The following is a 19611-nucleotide window of genomic DNA, read 5'->3' as shown; positions in this document are numbered from 1 at the left end:
AAGCTGATCGACTGGTCACGCTTGGACGGGCTGGGCATGGTCGGCAACTTTGTATGTCGTCGGGTGATGCCCTGCCAGAAGAGGGTGCATTCGGCATACGAGTATGCCGGGAGCCTGGACCCAACCAGGATGCGGCCTGAGGTCTTGGAGAAGGCAGAGGTGCAGCAGCTGTTGAATGAGCTGTTCAACTTCGCGGATGGGGGCTTCATCCGTGGCAGTGATCGGGTGCAAGCCTTCAAGTTGGGGCGACCAGCACCTAAGGTATCTTACGAGTTATTTCTCCTTAGCATTTATTATTGTCAGCTGCTGACTTGTCTTTGTTACTTTTGCAGATCGGAGATGTTGACCGGTGCACAGTGTATGTGTCACTGGCGCCTGGGATGGAGAATCCCACAGGGGAGGATCCGCCGGTGGAGGACGCTGCTCGGTGTGATCGGTACACCAGCAGTGAAGAGGAGCAAGCCCGTCCGGCCCCGACCACCGAGGAGAGAGTGGCGGGGAAAAGGCCGTTAGCAGCAGATCCTTCGCCTGCGCCGACGCTGTCGGCAGAGAGCAGCTAAGCGTCAAAGCGCCGTCGGCTCGTCCGGATCACCGACGACGACGACGAGGAGGACGAGGAGGCCGCACCGTCGCTGGTCCGAAGGCCTCATAGCCGCCCGGATAGTGCACCGACCACTACTGATCGGGTGGCCAGCGACCCTCCTGCGCCGCACGTTATGGAAACGGGGGCGCAGGTGCCGACCGGCAGGGCTAGGAGGAGGTTCACCGCGGCCCATCGTCGATCAGACCTGTGAGTGTTCAACTTACGTACTTTGGCGATTGTTTTTGTTTTTTTTTGTTTTTTTTCGAAAATGCTGCTTTGTTCTTTAGCGCGGCGTCGGACATCAACCCCGACCACGCCGCCGACCAGAGGGTGGCCGAGCCTGCTTGTGCCGCTGAGGACACCACGCCACAGACCACAGATCAGCCTGCGGCGACGGCTGCTGCTACAGGCGCCGAGGGAGAGTCTGCCCCGGCGAGTGTCGCGGCGAGCACTCCACTGAGGGATGGGGAGGCAGCAAGGACCGCTCCCCCGAGTAGCGTCGCGGAAGGGGAAGACAGAGCCCCGACCCCTCCCCCTGCCGAAGAGAGGGGAGTCCCAACGCCACCCCGGGCGGGGGCCTCTTCGTCCGCAGGCTCCCCGGGCCTGGTCCAGGGGCCGGTGATGCCTGCGACCACGACTGGTGGCGGTGCGGCGAATGAGGAAACCCAGGCGGCCTTCGACGATGAGGTGGAGGAGATAGAAGGTCGCCCCCGTGATGGCCGCCAGCATGTGTACGTGTGGCGCCAACGCGGGGACCACTTCATCGGGCACGAGGAGCTCGCGGAGACGGAGGAGGCCGACAGGGTAGAGCGCACGGCCAAGCGTCTAGTGGATGAAGTCAAGGTAGGTGGTTTGTGCATTGTTCAGCGGGTATATGTAGCGCTCCTGTGCTCGACATATGTGTTTCCTTGCAGGGCGCGATGAAAACGGCGAAGTACCGGAAACGGTGCTTCGACCAAATCGAGGGCATAGTGGCCAAGAATAAGGCCTTATCCACGGAGGTGGACCGGCTGCGGTCCGAAGTTGGTGAGAAGGTGGCCGAGTTGAGTGCTCAGGAGGAGCGCCGTCTCGAGCTTACTCGGCGCCTAGCCGATCAGTATCGGCAAAGGACAGGTCAGTTGCATTCTCCGAACAGCTGCATATAGCTGTGTGATTAGATCTGCTCACCAGGAATGTGTTATTGTAGACTTGGAGGAAGAGGTTGCTCGCCTCCGACAAGAGAAAGAACAGCTCAGCCAAGAGCTTGCCGGGGCGCTGGAGGCCGGGCGCCGAGCAGGAGAGGAGCTGGACCGGAGGGACCGGGAGCTGTCTGGTAATACGCGCTGCTCCCGTTGTTTGCCGCTTATCGCTCTTTTCGATATGTTGAAGCTAACATCTTGCTTGATTTGCAGTGCTCAAAAGTGAACACCAAGAAGCACCTGGATGAGCTGGTCAAGGATCGGGACTCCTGGAAGGTTAATTGTTGTAGGATCTGGAAAGGAGTATCCCCGGTCCTGGACTTGATCAGCACCGAGCTTCCGGAGAGCCAGCCCCGCGCGCCAAGACTGACGCCAGTGGAAAAGGCGCAACGGGCGTGGGACTGGCTCCAGCAGTTCGTGAAGGACGCCGGGGAGTTTGCTGGCGCGCATATCCTCAGCATGGTGCGCGCCCACTACCCCCTGGTCGACTTGTCCAGGCTGGAGAAGGGGTACCCCAAAGAAGTCGGTCCGCAGGAGGCGGACGAGCTTAGGGCTGGACTGCTAGACTTGTCGTCGACGGTGATCGGCGACATCAATCTATGCGGGACGGCCACTCCCCCCGACCAGCCGGGTTCAGACAAGTCGGCCAGGGAGTTGTCGGGGGCGTCTATTGCCGGAGATGGGCGGTCGACGCCTGTGGTCTCGACCAGCCAGGCGCCGGTGGCCCCGACCCCTTCGTCCGGGCAGCAAGGCCAAGCGGGTGATCAGCCCGAGCAGTAGGCCAGTAGAGTAGTCTGTAGGAGTAGACTAGTGACTGCCCGTCAGGGTATTTATTATAAACTTTGTATGTAAAGTCTGTAATAAAGTTTGCTTTTGTTATGACTGTTATTTTGAGCGCTGTGAAGTTATCTGAGTGACGTGTCACTGTGTTTGATTCATAGTCGTTAAGAGTTTCCGTCTCAGAGGACATTGTTGCTCTTTGCCGAAAGCTCTGCGTGTAAACAAAGTATAGCCAAAAAGAAAAAACTTTTATTATTGCCAACTATAAGAGACTTACAAGCAAAAGTTACTAGAACTTATAGATAAAATCGGCGCAGTTTGTTTATGTGCCAAGAGTTAGGCACGCGTGTTCCGTCTGGATATGCCAATCTGTAGGATGTGGGTCGTGTGACTTCGGCGACCACAAAGGGTCCTTCCCAGGGAGTGGATAGCTTGTGCATTCCTTCCTGGCTTGTTTTCCACCTGAGTACCAGATCGCCGACCATGAAGGAACGGTCCTTAACGTTCCTGTTGTGGTATCGTCTGATTGCCGCAAGATACTTTGCTGTTCGAAGGCACGAATTTAGACGCTTTTCTTCCATGCAGTTGATTTCGAGTTCCCTGGTGTTGTCGGCTGTTGACTGGTCGAAGTTTTCAATCCTTGGAGATCCGAAGGTTATGTCAGATGGCAGTACTGCCTCGGTGCCGTAAACCATGAAGTAGGGTGACACCCCGGTGTTCCGACTAGCCTGTGTTCGGAGGCCCCAGACCACGGCCGGTAACTCTTTCATCCATCGACCAGGTGCTCTGTCATTCTCGGTGTACAACCTTTTCTTTAGGGCATCGATGATCATTCCGTTTGCACGTTCAACTTGGCCATTTGCCCATGGGTGAGCTACTGACACGTATTTTATGACTATGCCTCTGTCATCGCAGAAGTCCCAAAATGTGGTGCCAGTGAACTGAGTACCCAGGTCGGTGATTATACTGTTTGGGATCCCGAATCTGTCTATGATTTGATTGAGGAACTCCACGGCCTTCTCGGAGGTTGCTTTGACCAGTGGCATGTATTCAATCCACTTTGAAAACTTGTCGATTAATACGAAGATGAACTTGAAGTTACCAGGGGCCGGTTTAAATGGCCCGATCATGTCGAGCCCCCAGCAAGCGAAAGGCCAGGACGACGGTATAGTTTGAATCTCATGAGCAGGTACGTGGGTCCGTTTAGCGAAGAACTGACATCCCTCACAGTGCCGGACCAGTTTTTCTGCGTCGTTGACCGCGGTTAGCCAATAAAAACCTGCTCGGAAAGCTTTCCCGACCAGCGTTCTGGAGGCAGCATGATTGCCGCAGGATCCGGCATGTATGTCGTCTAGGAGCTTGATGCCATCATCTTGGGATATGCATTTGAGCAGCACTTCAGAACTTGCATTTTTTCGCATAAGTTTGCCGTCCACCAGTATGTAATTCTTTGATCGTCGAATGAGGCGCTCGTTCTCTGTTTTATCCTGAAAGCCTGTCCCGTCCGATATATACCAGATGAATGGGGTGCGCCAATCGCGGTTACTGGTTGTCGGAGTAACGTCGTCTATGAGCATTGCCTCAATTGGTTGCTTTTCGACCGGATCTTTGCCCACACTTGGCTCATGGATGTCCTGGACGAAAACACCTCGCGGGATCTGGGCCCGAGATGACCCTAATTTTGACAACGCATCTGCTGCCTGGTTCTTATCCCGGACCACGTGGATGTACTCTATGCCATAGAAGTTGGTTTCCCATTTGCGAATTTCTTTGCAGTAGAGATCCATCTTCTCGTGGGTTGCGTCCCATTCCTTGTTGAGCTGGTTGATAACTAAAGCGGAGTCGCCATAGACATAAAGGCGTTTGACTCCCAACTCAACGGCTAATCGTATGTCGTGAAGGCATGCTTCGTACTCGGCGACGTTGTTTGATGCCGAAAAAAGGATCCTAAGGATGTAACGCAGTTTGTCCTTGTTGGGCGACACGAAAAGTACCCTAGCGCCGGCGCCGTTGATGTTTAAGGACCCGTCGAAGAACATCGACCAGTGGTCGGAGACGTCGGGAACAGGAGGCTCGTTGAGATCCGTCCATTCTGCGATGAAATCGACCAGGGCCTGAGACTTGACTGTGGTGCGGCTCTGGAATTCCAAGGAGAATGGGCATAATTCCATTGCCCATTTTACAATTCTGCCGTTAGCGTCTTTATTGCGCAGGATATCCCCAAGAGGGAAACTGGTGGTTACCAAGACTCGATGGTCGTCAAAATAGTGCTTTAGCTTTCTCGACGTTATTAGGATGGCGTATATGAGCTTCTGTATTTGCGGATATCTGGCCTTAGACTCGTTTAGGACTTCGCTTATGAAGTAAACGGGTCTTTGGACCTTATAGACGTGACCTGGCTCGTCTCGCTCGACCACTATTGCCGTCGAAACAACCCTGTCAGTTGCAGCAATGTAAAGTAGTAGGTCTTCATTGGGCTGAGGCGTTGTAAGGACAGGCGGTGAAGTGAGAAAGGTCTTAAGCTGGGTGAACGCAGCGTCAGCCTCTTCTGTCCAAGAGAATTTTTTCTGACGCCTTCAGGAGTTTGAAGAAAGGGAGGCCTTTTTCTCCTAGTCTTGAGATGAAGCGGCTGAGAGCGGCCATACATCCGGTGAGCTTCTGAATATCCTTGACATTCTTAGGTGGTCGCATGTCAAGTACTGCTTTTACTTTTGAAGGATTCGGCCGTATGCCGTCACGGCTGACGACGTTGCCGAGTAGTAGACCGGAGGGGACCCCAAAGATGCACTTTTTGGGATTAAGTTTCCACTTATACTTGTTTAGTGCTTTGAAGGTTCGGTCTAAGTTGTCGATTAGGGTGCTGGCGTCCCTTGTTTTGACGACGACGTCGTCTACATAAGCCTCGACGAGGTCGTCACGAATCTCATCGTGGAGGCATTGCTGGATGGCCCTTTGGTAGGTTGCCCCGGTGTTTTTGAGTCTGAAGGACATGGTCGTATAGCAATATGCACCGAAAGGAGTGATGAAAGATGTTTTGATCTGATCGTCTTCCTTTAGCGAGATCTGGTGATAACCAGAGTAGCAATCTAGAAAAGAAAGGAGTTCGCATCCGGCCGTTGAGTCGACCACCTCGTCGATGCGAGGGAGACCAAAAGGATCTTTAGGATAGTGTTTATTGAGATCAGTGTAATCAACGCACATTCTCCATTCATTATTCTTTTTGCGTACAAGAACCGGATTGGCAAGCCAATCGGGATGGTACACTTCTTTTATGAATCCGGCTGCTAGAAGCCGTGTTATTTCTGTCCTAATAGCCTCCTTTTTGTCACGAGCGAACCGTCGCAGCTTTTGCTTGATGGGTCTTGCGGTCTTCGAGACATTTAAGGAGTGCTCGATCAGGTTTTGTGGGATGCCGGGCATGTCTGCGGGTTTCCATGCGAAAACGCTTACGTTGTCCCTTAGAAACCTGACGAGCGCGTCTTCCTATTTAGGGTCCAGGTTGGCCCCAATGAGGGCCGTCTTCTCGGGATTGCCTTCGACCAGCTGTACTTCCTTATGCTCCTTGGATTTTGAGTTCTTCCTGGCGGTCTCCTGCTCGGGTAGTCGAAGCTGGTCGGGAGGTAGCTGTGCAGCCTGGGTTACTGTCTCTGCCATGCGGATTGAGAGATCGATTTCTTCGATGATCTTGAAGCTCTCCTCCTCGCAAGTGTATGCAGTGTAGACATTGCCCCTGACGGTTAGGACGCCTTTCTCCGTGGGCATTTTAAGGACCAGGTATGAGTAATGTGGGACTGCCATGAACTTTGTTAGCGATGGTCGGCCCAGTATAGCATGGTAAGTCCCATCAAAGTTAGCGACCACAAAGTTGACGAACTCTGTTCGGAAGTGGTCGGATGTGCCGAATTGGACAGGCAACGTTATCTGTCCGAGGGGCACTGAACTCTGGCCGGGCAGGACTCCCCAGAACTGAGCGTCGTAGGGTTTTAGCTGTGCCGGAGATAGTTTGTGAGCGGGCAGGCTGTTACGGAAAAGGATGTCAATGGAGCTTCCTCCGTCCACGAGTACCCACTCGAATCTGATGCTATTGATGCAAGGGTCCAAGATTAGAGGGAAACGACCTGGCTCTGGGATAGCGGCCCACTGATCCTTCCTGCTGAAGGAGATCTCTCTGTGTGACCACGGGGGGGATTTCGGGTCTGCGATCAGGTCATCCGAGCTGTCTATGTTGAGGCAGGCTCTTTTTAGGAGCTTTCTTTCTCGCTTAGATTCGATGGAGACCTTACCCCCGAAGATGGAGTAGACCACGTCGGTGGGACTGACATACTGGTGTCGTGGGTCCCTATCTTGGTCCTCGTCCTCGTCTTCGTGGTCGCGTCCGTCTTGCTTCCCATTCTTCTTGGCGGAGTCGTCTTGGGCGGCCCGTCATGTGTAAATGTTTTTGAGGACGCGGCACTCTTCCATGGTATGGTTGGACTTTGGATGTAGTTGGCACGGTCCCTTCAACGTTTTGTTGTAGTCTTCTTGGTAGTCCCGCCGTCCGTTGGGACGTTTGACCGTATTTACTTCGTGGTCATGGTCGCGGGGGCGCTTTCCTCTGAAATCATCGCGGTTGTCGCGCCGCCTATCCCAACCTTCCCTGTGATCACGGTTGTCGGGACGTCGGTGGTTCCTGTTATCGAAACGACCGCGACTATCATCTCGCCGGGGAGGCTGGTCGGGACCTCTCGCATCGTCCCGGATGAGTTTTTCAGCGTCGTCGGCGTCGGCATAATTTTTAGCCATGGCGAGGAGCTCGGCCATCGTTGTTGGCCTTTTACGCAACAGCTTGTTCCTCAGTGCTTCATGGAAGCGCAGCCCCTTGATGAAAGCAGATATGGCCTCGTCGTGGGAAATCTTCGGGATCTTAAGGCGCATATTTGAGAATCGCCGGATGTAATCGCGCAGAGGCTCGTCTTTCCTATCCCTTATCCTTTCGAGGTCGTATTTGTTTCCAGGCTGCTCGCATGTGGCGATAAAATTGTCGATGAAGGCCTGGCGCAGCTCTTCCCAAGAGTCGAAGGAGTCCTCGGGCAGGCCAAGAAGCCACTGGTGACCAGCCTAGTCGAGGACTACTGGGAAGTAGTTGGCCATGACGTGCTCGTCTCCTGCTGCTGATCGGACGGCGATCTCGTAAAGAGTGATCCAGTTTTCCGGATTTTCCTTGCCGTTGTATTTTTTGAGTTTCTCGAGCTTGAAATTGCGGGGCCACACGACCTGGCGGAGATGTGAGGAGAACTGCCTCAGGCCCGGGGGGCCGTGTGTTGCATCATATTCGATACGACGCAGGTTTTCATGGACTGCTCTCTCCGTGGCGCGCCTGTTGATGCGGTCTCGGGCGTCTTTGGGAGGGATGTTGTATCGAAGATCCCTGTGCTGGTTTACTTCCTGACCACACCCATGGTTCTGCTCGCGGCGACCGCCAGCATCCCGACCGCCGTCGTCACGCCGTGAATCTTTTCGATGATTGTCGGTGGAACGGTGCGGTGAGGTCCGGCTGCGGTGAGTCTGGTCGGAGGTGGCCTCCGTATAGGAGACGGCTTGGACTCTTTTGAGCAGAGTGGCTGTCTGTCCCATTGCGGCGATCAGATGTGCTCGAACGCTGGTTCGGATGCCCTGGCAATCGGGAGTGTCAGGGAGCCGATCTAAATTGGCCATGGCCACAGCCACGTTGGCGCTTGGCGTTTTGTAAACTGGCTTATCCCCGACCATGTCGAAGGCGTTGCTGAGATTATGCGGCGGGATTTGACGTTCCTCGTCCGCGCGTCGTCGGGCGCGATCGGCGTTACGTTGCTCGCGGAGCTGCCTCTGCTCGTCTATTTCTCCATCGACGACCGGCTCGTCGGCACTGACATTGAAAACGATGTCTCCTCGCCGTGGTGGGAAGACCGGGAAACGAGAGAAGCCCGGAGGATGTGAAGGCAAATCTAGGTCGTAGTCCTCGTCTTCGAAGTTTATGACCTCGGTGGGGATGGAACCAGTGCTCGAGTTTGTGCTGGAGGCCTGGCCGTCCCGTAGCTCTCGGATCGTCACTATGTTGACGTAATGACGAGCTGGTCGACCGTTCCGTTTTGGCAGCCAACCCGCCTTGTTGAAAAGGGATTGGACGTGCCGTGAGTAGAGGGAGGCCGAGTTGTTCAGATCGCATGGGTAATCCTCCTCCGGGTTAGCCTCGAGCTTGACGAATCGTCCTGAGGGAGTTGAGGTTATTGTCAGAGACGTTCTCAGCCGTTCGTGTGTAACGACACGAGTTTGCCGGTGGGAGTTGAAAAAATCCGTCAGAGCGGCTTGATCAGGCTGGCGCGAGATCCCATCTACTAGTTGGGAAGCTTCGAGTAGCTTGGAATCAGTGCGATCAAGTGCTTGGAGAAGGTCCGAGCAGTCGACCTCCTTCCCCTTGTAGCGTGGGAGTGGTGGTCGGGCGCTCGGTGCCGTCATCCGAGTGGTCGGAGGCGATGTCATCCCAGATTGGATCTAGGTTTCTTCCGAAACCGTGGTCGTGAGACCACCGCCGCGCGTCGTCCACGTGATCTGGCCGACGGTGAACGTGAGGCCTTTAGGTACGGCCGCGGAAGCTGGAACTATGACCATCTTGTTCGTCGGAGAAGTTGTACGCACACCCCCTACCTGGCGCGCCACTGTCGACGAAAGCTGGTCGGCAGTCTACCTTGGGGTATACCCACGGTAGTAGTTTATTGGTAGATGGTGCGCAAACTACGAACTCGATGGTGACGCAAGACACAGGCAAGCTTTTTATCCAAGTTCGGCCGCCAAGTTGGCGTAATACCTACGTCCTGCGTCTGATTGTATTGATTTGTGTTGAGCGAATAATCGTGTCCTAGGGGGGTCCCTTGCCCCTCCTTATATAGTCCGGAGGGCAAGGTTACAGATCTGGAAACTAATCCTAGTCGGTTACAATTGCCATAGATAGTTCGATATCAATTCCTATTCTAACCGACTAGAATCCTGCTTGATCTTCACGGCTTGTTCCCTTGCGCGAAACTCCAAGCTGTCGGATCAAGCTTTGAGCTTGTCTCGTAATGGGCCAAGTCTCCTGGCCCAAGTCTAGCCGTAAGGGTATAGGGGTTTATACCCCCACACCGCCGCCGCCGTCGCACTCCTCTCCGCGCTGCCGGTTTCGCGAAGGTGAGCCGCGCCCCGTCCTCGCCGCGTCGTGCCGACCCTGGTGGTGCCCTCGGCGTGCTCCGTCTCGCCCCGTAGGGCCGTGCCCGCGACCTCGCCGGCGGCGGCCATGGCGCCGCCATCCCTGCCCGCCGCGCCGCCGGGGCCCCGCCGCTCGCCTCGCCCGCGCGCGGTCCACGATGGACCGCGGCTTAGCGCCCGCGTGGCCGGTCCACCATGGACCGGTGGACCCGGTCCACCGCCCAGCGGCCTCCGCTGCCCCGTGCGCGCGGTCCACCGCGCACCCGTGGACCCGCCAACCGCCGGCCGCCACGTGGCCAGTCAATCTGGCCGACCAGCGCCCCCCTGCGTTTTTGGCAAAAACCCCCCTGGCTTTCTTTAAAATCAACCCGCACTCCACCCAGTTATAGATTTATTTAAAATATGCCCCTAGTTTTTGCAGAATAGCCCCTGTAGCCGTTGGTTTTTATATATTTAATCCAAAATGCGTTTTAATTCAGTTTTAATTAGTTTTAATTACGAAAAATAGTTCAGTTTATCTACAGAAATGCCATCCAACTTGTTTTAGCCATAACTTTTGCATCGTAACTCCGATTTAGGTGATTCTGGTCGCTATAGTTTCGTTTCGTTGAGTAGAATACAGTAGTACATTTGCTTTCTGTTTTCGCAGGCTTTGGTGTACTGTTTCTGATTAAGCTTGTTTGCTTGCATGTATTGTTCCTATGATTGATGATTGTCACGTATAGCCAACGAAACGTTCGTGAAGGAAGAGGTTCAGGATCCCGCTGAGTTCGAACAACCTGACATCGATCAAGGCAAGTGCAGACACCGTTTGATCATTTTGAACCTATTCATTAATGTCATTTACTTTATATGCATGTGTCCAATGAATGCAAACCCTAAGGACATGACTAGCTTTACTTACTATTCCTTGTTCACCTGGGGTTATGTATATGGGTAGTTAGGCTATACTAGGTTTGGTTAGCTGCTCTACTCATCTTATACACATGCCTAAACAAGAATTACTCTCTACTTAACTTGATGCTTAAACTGTGCTGAATCTTTGGTCACTGCGGTGACCGCGATGATGGATGCTTACGAGCGTCGTGATGATGGTGGTGACAGGGGGAGCGGGTACCGTTGGTGGTCCGGTTTGCCGGGCGTACCCGTCTCTGCTCTCCGTAAGGACTTAGTCAGGGAGCGGCCCCCTGGGACTTACAGTGCAGCTCCAAGCTATATGGCTCTGGCTTGACTAATTAGCAGGACATCCACTAGTAGGGTGTTACTTTCCGGGTAGGCGTGAGGAAGTAACTTGGGTAATGAATATTAAGTCGTCAGTTGTTCGGTACGCCATGGCTATGGGTATCGACTGCCGAGCGCCCCGGCAAAAACTTGCGAGTGGCATCCTATTAGTTGGACCCTGTGAAAGGTCTCGTAGTGAGACCCTGCCTACTCACCTTGGAAGTGTTTTGGGGAGTCGCGACCCCGGGCAAATGGGAATCACGACTTGGAGTGAACGTGCACACCTCTGCAGAGTGTAAAACTGATATATCAGCCGTGCTCATGGTCACGAGCGGCCCAGACCCTCACTTGATGAGCAAATTGGATTCACTGGCTACTTGGAGATGGAACGTGGCGAGGTTGCTACCTCGTGTTTTGGCGGAATGGCTATTCCGTGTTGGCAGGATTGCTATCCTGTGTTAATAATTGGGGTTAATCCCTGGACTTCTATAATTATTAGGATAGTCATCTAAAAGATGTTAATCACTACTTACACTAATTAAGGGTTGGGTTTATGCTACTCATAATTAGTAATAGGTTGTTCTAATAATAGTCATAAGTAAAAGTGATCAACTAAAATGCTACCGCAGTCAAACCAAGTCAGCTTTACCTTGTTTTAAGCCTTGCATGTCATTACTTTCCGTCTGTGCTTGCTGAGTTCGACATGAGCTCACCCTTGCTATAATCATTAAAGGTTGCTCAGACGATCAGGAGTACAATTGCGATTTCTCTGAGGACTACCCTGAGTCTCCTAGTTGTTAGGCTCGTGTGGTTTTGCCGTCGACCTTCCTGTGGCAAGGTGGACCTGCTACGTCGGCGTTTAGTTTCCCCTTTATTTATGGAACAATATAGCTTATGTTTCCCCTTCGCACTTTGATAAACTTTTGGCTTGTAATAATGGTACTTTTACTCTCATTTATGTAATTCGTTTGAACACTGTGTTTTGTACCATTGATGATGTCGGTCCATGTGTGTGAATTTGAGATCCTGGCGCACATGTGATTTGGCACCCGAATGCTCTTTTACATCCGGGTGTGAGACTTTGAGAAGGAGGTGGAGTTTGAAGGCTAGAGAGGAGTTTGCGTTCCTCTCTCCCTCCCACTGAGCTTGCGAGGCGGGATTCGACGCTTTTGAGAAAATGAAATGTATATTTTCTATTATGCCGATGGAAAGTTTGGAGAAGTCGCGAGAGTGTTTTTCTCTAGGAAAACACTCATCGGACACTGGCCTCAAAGGCACGTCGGACGCTACACCTGAGTGTCTGGTGCGCTCTTGTTTCTGGCAGAGGTGAAGGGAGAATCGGACGGTAGCCAGACACTGTTGGTGCATCCGGTGATGCATGACATTAATAGTGAGAGTGCGAGTGTTTCTGTCTAAGAGCACTGGACACTCAAGGAGCGTCCGGTGGTGTGAGTCCGGTGACCCCGTGCGTTTGACAACCTCTCTGCGTACGGGTCCGGTGCTCACTTGACCGTGTCCTATAGTTTGAATATGACCGTTAGATATCAACGCACAAGATTCAAATAGTGGACACGTGACTGTGTTCTAAGCACTAGACGCAGGGGTCAAGCGTCCGGTGGTCTCCTGCTGTGCGTCGGGTGACCCCGTGTTGTGCCCAGTGAAAGAGTCAATGACTCTATTTGTTTGAGGGGCCTATAAATAGTTATTGGCCGGCTTGGGGCTGACTCTTCTTGGCATTCTTGACTATTAAACATCCTTGTGAGCCTAAGCAAACACCTCTCACTCATCTCCTTTATAGATTAACCATCTTTATGAGATTGAGAGTGATTCCAAGTGCATTTGCTCGAGTGATTGCATCTAGTGGCACTTGGGGATCGATTTGGCTACGGTTTTCTTGTTACTCTTGGTGGTTGCCGCCACCTAAATGGTTTGGAGCAGTAGAGGAGCATTGACACGAGTTGGTGATTGTCCGTGGCCATCTCTCGATGATTGTGAGGGGTTTTGTGCCTACCCCGGTGGAGAGCTAAAGACAATTTTAGTGGATTATGCGTGTCATTGAGCTGTGGTAGGTTCTTGCTGTGTCCTAGTGAGGACGAGGTTTGTGCTACACCTCTTAGCCGCCGAACCACCAAGTGTTGGTCAACACAACGGGGACGTAGTGTGCTGGCAAGCACGTGAACCTCGGGAGAAAATTGTGTGTCTTCATTGTGATTGTTCATTGGATTTCTCCCGGTGATTGGACTTTATATTATTGTGATTGGTTCATCCCCTCTACGCAGCGGTATAAAGATTAAACCCTCTCCTTTTACTTTCCCGTAAATTAGAGTAGCTTACTTGTATAAAAACTTTAGGTAACTCTCTAGTGTAAGTAGAGACATAGTTCTTGTGTGCCTAGTGATTATAGCAACTAGAATTGTTGGTTAGGTGGCTTGCAAACACCCCATTAGAGCTAGAGCAAAAGGCTTCGCTTTGTTATTTACTAACCTCTTGCTCTAGTGAGTTTATAGAATTTTTAATAGGCTATTCACCCCCCTCTAACAATATTAGGACCTTTCATACGGGACAACCACGAGGAGTAGAGGATGAGAGGCCTGATGTGTTGGCGGCATGGGTGAGTTGGGAACGGCGGTCAAGGGTCCCACTAATAGATTTTTTAAATAACTAGATCCCATGGATAGATGGGTCATGGACTGGGAAAGAAAGAGAGAATTGCTTTTGTACACAGTAATTTGTATTATTTCATGTTTTTGTGCTACTATTTTAGAACCTAATCACTGAATTAAATGATTACCAACTTAAACTTGTCTAAACCATTTAAATGGTCTACACAGATTTTTGGTTTAACATGATTAAATGAGCTAAATACTAATCAATAGGAGGATTACAACTACTATATTTGGCACACAACTAATTAACACCGCAAATATATGAGGTGAGGTGAGATTTAGTTTTTCTTCCAAAAAAATATTTAGTAGAATACTTAATTTTTACATATGTAAATATGTTTACTTTCTAGCATATTTAGCTTTTACATACATAGATATGTATGAACCAGTATAAATATGTGTAAATGTTACAATACAAAATTGTTTAGATTGCATTAAACACCATCTAAACAGTCTAAACGCAAAAACTAAGGATAATCAACTGTTTACTGTTTAGCACGATTAGCTAGTAAGGTTATAGACATGATTAGCAGGTCTGAACATTGGGTTGGACTAGGGCACTAGGCTATCTTAAGGTTTTAAGATTATTTGAGGTTTCATAGAGATATAATTGGAGTTTAGAGGTCTAGAAGACTGGAACTAAACTAAACATGTGTTTGGATTAAATAGCTTCTTGGACCCGATCCAAACCATGATACCTAAATACTCTATGAATAGAGTGCATTCTGGCATTTGAGAGGTGTCCCAAATATAGTACATTCAGGGAACAAGAAGATACTATTTACTTAAATAAAAATATAGGACATGGAACTAATTGAGTGCTTACCATATTTTTTATAGGAAAACTTAGATTGCACCCTTTAATGATGCGAAATAGGATTAGATTTCAACAAATTAGTAAGTTAAGTGAAGGGTACATGTGTCTATTGTCCTCTCTCTTATTTTGTTTGAAAATAGCCACAATGTATTGTATTCCAAGACGGGGGAGTAGATTAATGTTCTAGGTAATACAATGAGATTCAATTGGTGTTAAAACTTTCTATAAAGTGTAAAGGGAATTGAAAAAGAGAAAAAATCTGAATGACATGGAAAGGTATGGATATCCTTTAGGCGCCATTAGAAACTAAAATTTTTCTTTAGTGACATTAATTTTGTTTGGGTTGACACTTCCTATAAAGTGTAAAGAGAATGATAAAGAGAGAGAATCTCAATGATTTTGAAAGCCATAGACATCCTTTATGCGCCATTAAAATTAAAACTTTATTTCAATGCCATTGATTGAAAATTATTCTCCCCCATTGTGCTATCATCGTCTTCAAGCAATTAGTCAATCCTAAAAAATATATATCCTTAGGACCTGCTTGGATCCTTTTATTTGAGTTCAACTGGAATCTACTTCATGAACTAGTCTATATATAGCTTGGGATTCGATATTCCACCACTTTCCACTTAAGTAGAGACCTATGTCAAATTCAGAGAGTAAGAAATGAAAAGGGAGATAGTAAGAAATGAAAGTGAGATTCATCTCTACCCCCGTGGCCTGATCTCCTTCACTTCATCTCTCGTGTGACCTGCACAAAATGGTCCTTGTGGGGGATCCTCACTACTGTGAAGCTTTCATCGATGACCATACTTGAATTAAGATCTAAAATGAAATGTGATTCTTCAAATAAAATCCAATTCCATGTGAATAAACAGGCCCTTAGATTTTTTGTGGGGGAGAGGGCAGTAATCAGTTTCTCGACCAGGACGTAGGTTAAGAAGAACGTGGCTAGGAAAGAACAAAATGTGCAATCTAGTGTCTATTAGATTGTGCATCAAATTAAAAACAATGGCATGCAAGAACAGAAAAAAAAACAAAGTTAATTACAACAAAGTGATTTTGTATTTTTTGATGGACGGTATTGGCATATGGGGAGAGGCAAAACAGAAGGAAAAAAAACTAAATCAATTATAATTAGTCTACCCTGTTCATTTGGTTGAAAAATCATGGTAGGAATTTTTAGTTGTACATAAAGAACTATTATAGTTTTGGATAATATAGAAGGAATTTCCTCAGTAAAGTTCTTCCCCCTCGGCAACGTATAGGACAATCCTGATAGCTGAAGCAAAGGTTACGTCAGTAGTCTGACGTCAGAGTTGCTGAAATTATATTTTTAGAAAGATCGATATTGAAAGTACCAAGAGAACATTTCTGTCTCCTTCGGCGTATTTAGTTGTAAAAATTTTTACAAAATAGCTATTGTACCGCTTTTATTTGTATTTAACAATTATTGTCTGATCATAATTATTTTTCTACAAGATAATTGTAGATAAACCGTATAATTAGTTTTTTTATTTATATTTAATACTCTATACACTTGTCGTAAGATTCGATTTGACAAGAAGTTTTAAATTTTTTTGTAAAAGTTTTCAGAACTGAGGACCTAGGCCTTGTTTAGTTCCAAAATTTTTTGCAAAATAGAAATAGCAGCACTTTCGTCTGTATTTGACAAATATTGTCCAATCATAAACTAATTAGGCTCAAAAGATTCGTCTCGTCAATTCTGACCAAATTGTGTAATTAGTTTTTATTTTCGTCTATATTTAATACTCCATGCATACGTCTAAAGATTTGATATGACGAGAAATTTGAAAAATTTTGCAAAAATGTTTTTGAACTAAACAAGGCCCTACTGTGGCCTTGTTTAGTTCCAAATTTTTTTACAAAATCGACACTGTAGCACTTTCGTTTGTATTTGATAAATATTGTCCAATTATGGACTAACTAGGCTTAAAAGATTCGTCTCGTCAATTCCGACCAAACTATTCAATTAGTTTTTATTTTTATCTATATTGAATACTCCATACATGCGTCTAAAGATTCGATGTGACGGAGAATCTGGAAAAAAATTTTGCAAATTTTTTTGGCAACTAAACAAGGCCTGTATCCGGTATCGGCCGACCTAGCGCTATCAGCAGGGCTCGGCTCGGCCTCGGGGCGTCGCGACTTGTAGGTGGTGGAACTGGAGTGGAGTCACATGGCTCCCCCAACGGCCGAAGCAGGAGGAGCATTACGACGCAGTGCATGCTTCCAAAACAGAGGCTTGTTCCGTCTGAGGTAGTGAGGTCTGGTCCAAACGGGGGACTGCAGACGTCAGACGATGACATCCATGCCGCTGCCACAGCGCCAGCGAGAGCGCAACACGCCAGCATCCATCGTCTTCCTTCCTTAGTCGCCAAGACAGCGTCTCCCCCAGGTCGGTTCTCGTGGATTTTGTTTATTTTTGTCGAGTTGTTTATTTATCGATTGCCATGGTGTTGTTGTTTTTAGTAGCTTCAAGAAGAGACGAGGATGGCGCGCGCGTGCCTGCGTGCCGCGGGCTGCGGCTCCGGCTGCTGCTAATCGCAGGCCTAATCCAAGTTGGCTTCCGCGTGACGCCGCCGCCGCCCGCCGCAGCAGCGTGCTCTGATCCAGAGAATTTGAGCTATAAAACTGGGCGCGTTCTCGCGTCGTGATGCCATGCGGCTTTATGCTGGGAACAAGAACAATGCAGCAGCATACGCCGACGCCGACGACGATGGGGTGCTCGGAGCAGTCGCTGGCGGCGGAGACGGCGGCGATCGTGTCGGCGCTCACGCACGTCGTCGCAAGCGGCCGCGGCGGGCCGCCGCGCCAGGCGCCGCCGCTCGTCATGCCGATTCCGTGGCGCCGCCGCGCGGACGACGACGACGGCGGCGGCAGCGCCGCCGCTCACCATCATCACCACGGGCAGCAGCTCGTCGCGGTCGCGGGGGCGGCGGCGGCGCAGGCGCAGGGCACGGGCACGGCGGCGGTGGCGCCCGCGCCAGCGCGGAAGTACCGCGGCGTGAGGCGGCGGCCGTGGGGGAAGTGGGCGGCGGAGATCCGGGACCCGCACAAGGCGGCGCGGGTGTGGCTCGGGACCTTCGCCACCGCCGAGGACGCCGCGCGCGCCTACGACGCCGCCGCGCTCCGCTACCGGGGCGGCCGCGCCAAGCTCAACTTCCCCGACGCCGCCGCCGCGCGACGCGCCAGGGACGCCGAGGCGGCCTCCGCAGCGGCCAGGGCAGGCCCGCCCGCCGCGCTGCTCGAGTCGCAGTCGCAGCAGGCCGCAGCAGGCGACGACGACATGGCCGATTACATCGACTACTCGAGGATCCTGGAGGCCGCCGAGCCCAGTGGCATCATGGACGGGCTCTTCGGTGGCCACGGCAACGGACGCTTCCTCGGCTCGTGGAGCATTGGGACGTCGCCGCCGTCGTCATCAGGCTCCGGCGCCTCGCTTGCCGGTGCCGCCTCCTCCGCTTCTCTGTTCCATCAGACTGATGGCGGGAAGCAGAGCAGCAATAATAGTGGCGACTATTAGTCATAGGAGAAAATATAAAAAGAACAGTAGTCGAGTTTAGTAGCCTACTAGGTAGCAGGTGATTTTGTAGCCTTTTTGCTACACTAGGTACTTCATTCATCAGGATTTGCAAACCGTGCTATCATCATAGAAATTTGTTATACTGATTTTAATTAGCATGTTATCGCCAGAACAGAATAAATCTTCATGTAATTCTTCATGTATAATTATATTTCAAATTTGAAAAAAAACATTTGTAAAAAAAATGTATTTTTATGAGAACTATGACACTAGCTACTCAGAACAAGTCTCTTCATCCTTTCTAAGCCTTCCTTCGGTTGACATAGGTTCTTAGGGATCCAATTCAGGGAGGGACTTAGTAGATCACTCAATTTTTTTAAAGCACTCATAATGCAGACTCTATCATAATCTAAAATTATTTATTACCTCGAATAATGTGGATTTAGAGTCTAAATAAGACTTGAAGTCTTATTTTTTCTACCTCTTTCTTTAATAAATATGCTACCACGTCAGCAAAATACCATAAATATTATGTAATTAATTGTCTTGAACTCTGTAATAGAGTCTTGCAGCATATTTATTGAAGAAAGAGGTAGAAAAAATAAGACTCCAAGTCTTATTTAGACTCTAAGTCCACATTGTTCGAGGTAATAAATAACTTTAGACTCTATGATAGAGTCTGCATTGTGAGAGCCCTTAGAGCAAGTATTATAGTGGGCTGTAAGCTGACTAAATGCTGAGGTGGAGGAGAGAAGGGAGGAGAGAGAGGATAAGCAGACTGTAAGCTTAGGGCACTCCCAATGCAGAAACTATCATAGTTTTTATAGACATTAATTGCAGTGCCACCTAAACATTTTGCTGATATGGCAATGTAGTTATTGAAGAGAGAGAATAAAAATCATAGAAACTGGGTCTAAGTTAGAAACCATGTCTACACAAAATCCAAGACATGAAGTGATATGATTGGCTAAGAATGGAGAGAGAATGAATGTGATTGGATATAAAAATATTCTAATAGAAATTATCCATTGGGACCATAGTTTCTATATATAGTGTGTATAAAATTTAATGGGTGTAGAAACTATATGTAGTTTCTAGCATTGAGAGTGCCCTTAGAGCAAGTATTATAGCAGGCTGTAAGCCAGCTAAATGCTGAGGTGGAGGAGAGAGAAGATGAGAGAGAGTACACAAAAACCAAGAAAGTTTGTGAGATAGACAAGTGGGCCATGTATTAATAGTGATGAGCTAACCATTATATGAGTGGGCTGTAAGAAGGCTATAAAGAAATCTTACAGCCAGCAGCTGGCTGTATTATAATACTTGCTCTTACAGCCAGCTTAGACATAGGAACCAAAAAATTTTATGAGAGAGATAAGTGTGTCATGTATTAATAGTGAATAACTAACTATTGTATGAGTGGGCTGAGAGAAGACTGTAAAAACCTTATAGCCAGCAAGTGTGCTGTATTATTAAACTTGTTCCCTCTTAATCCCCCTCTTGATTGTTGTGTTCGGTCCCTCCGCCGCTCACTCTGGTGCCGCTTTCACGCCTTCGTATGTGCTCGCCACGAGGATCATTCACGCTATAGGAATCGAGGGGCAGTTCCCAAGCCGGGG

General features: G+C 49.4%; 2 protein-coding genes across 2 annotated transcripts; both read left to right on the top strand.

The window, feature by feature from the left end:
• Positions 381–17126, top strand: LOC110436481 (translation initiation factor IF-2-like). The gene is made up of 3 exons (XM_021463586.1): positions 381–508; positions 871–1286; positions 16945–17126. Exons 1-3 carry the CDS (start codon positions 381–383, stop codon positions 17124–17126), a joined length of 726 nt encoding a protein of 241 aa, XP_021319261.1.
• LOC8077607 (ethylene-responsive transcription factor ERF110) lies at positions 17126–17995 on the top strand. Its single transcript, XM_021463585.1, has 2 exons — positions 17126–17348; positions 17460–17995. The coding sequence occupies exons 1-2, from the start codon at positions 17126–17128 to the stop codon at positions 17993–17995; spliced, it is 759 nt and encodes a 252-aa protein (XP_021319260.1).

The sequence above is a fragment of the Sorghum bicolor genome, chromosome 6, assembly GCF_000003195.3.
Source record: "Sorghum bicolor cultivar BTx623 chromosome 6, Sorghum_bicolor_NCBIv3, whole genome shotgun sequence".
In the NCBI taxonomy this organism is placed as follows: Eukaryota; Viridiplantae; Streptophyta; class Magnoliopsida; order Poales; family Poaceae; genus Sorghum; species Sorghum bicolor.
This window is presented reverse-complemented; position numbering and strand designations above follow the sequence as displayed.

Coding starts and splice junctions, on each gene's coding strand:
- LOC110436481 (XM_021463586.1), top strand. CDS start 381: ATGGAGAATCCCACAGGGGAGGATCCGCCGGTGGAGGACGCTGCTCGG. Junction 509..870: donor AGAGTGGCGGGGAAAAGGCC/GTTAGCAGCAGA, acceptor TTTGTTCTTTAG/CGCGGCGTCGGACATCAACC. Junction 1,287..16,944: donor TGAGGTGGAGGAGATAGAAG/GTCGCCCCCGTG, acceptor TGTTTTTAGTAG/CTTCAAGAAGAGACGAGGAT.
- LOC8077607 (XM_021463585.1), top strand. CDS start 17,126: ATGCCATGCGGCTTTATGCTGGGAACAAGAACAATGCAGCAGCATACG. Junction 17,349..17,459: donor GGACGACGACGACGGCGGCG/GCAGCGCCGCCG, acceptor CGCCCGCGCCAG/CGCGGAAGTACCGCGGCGTG.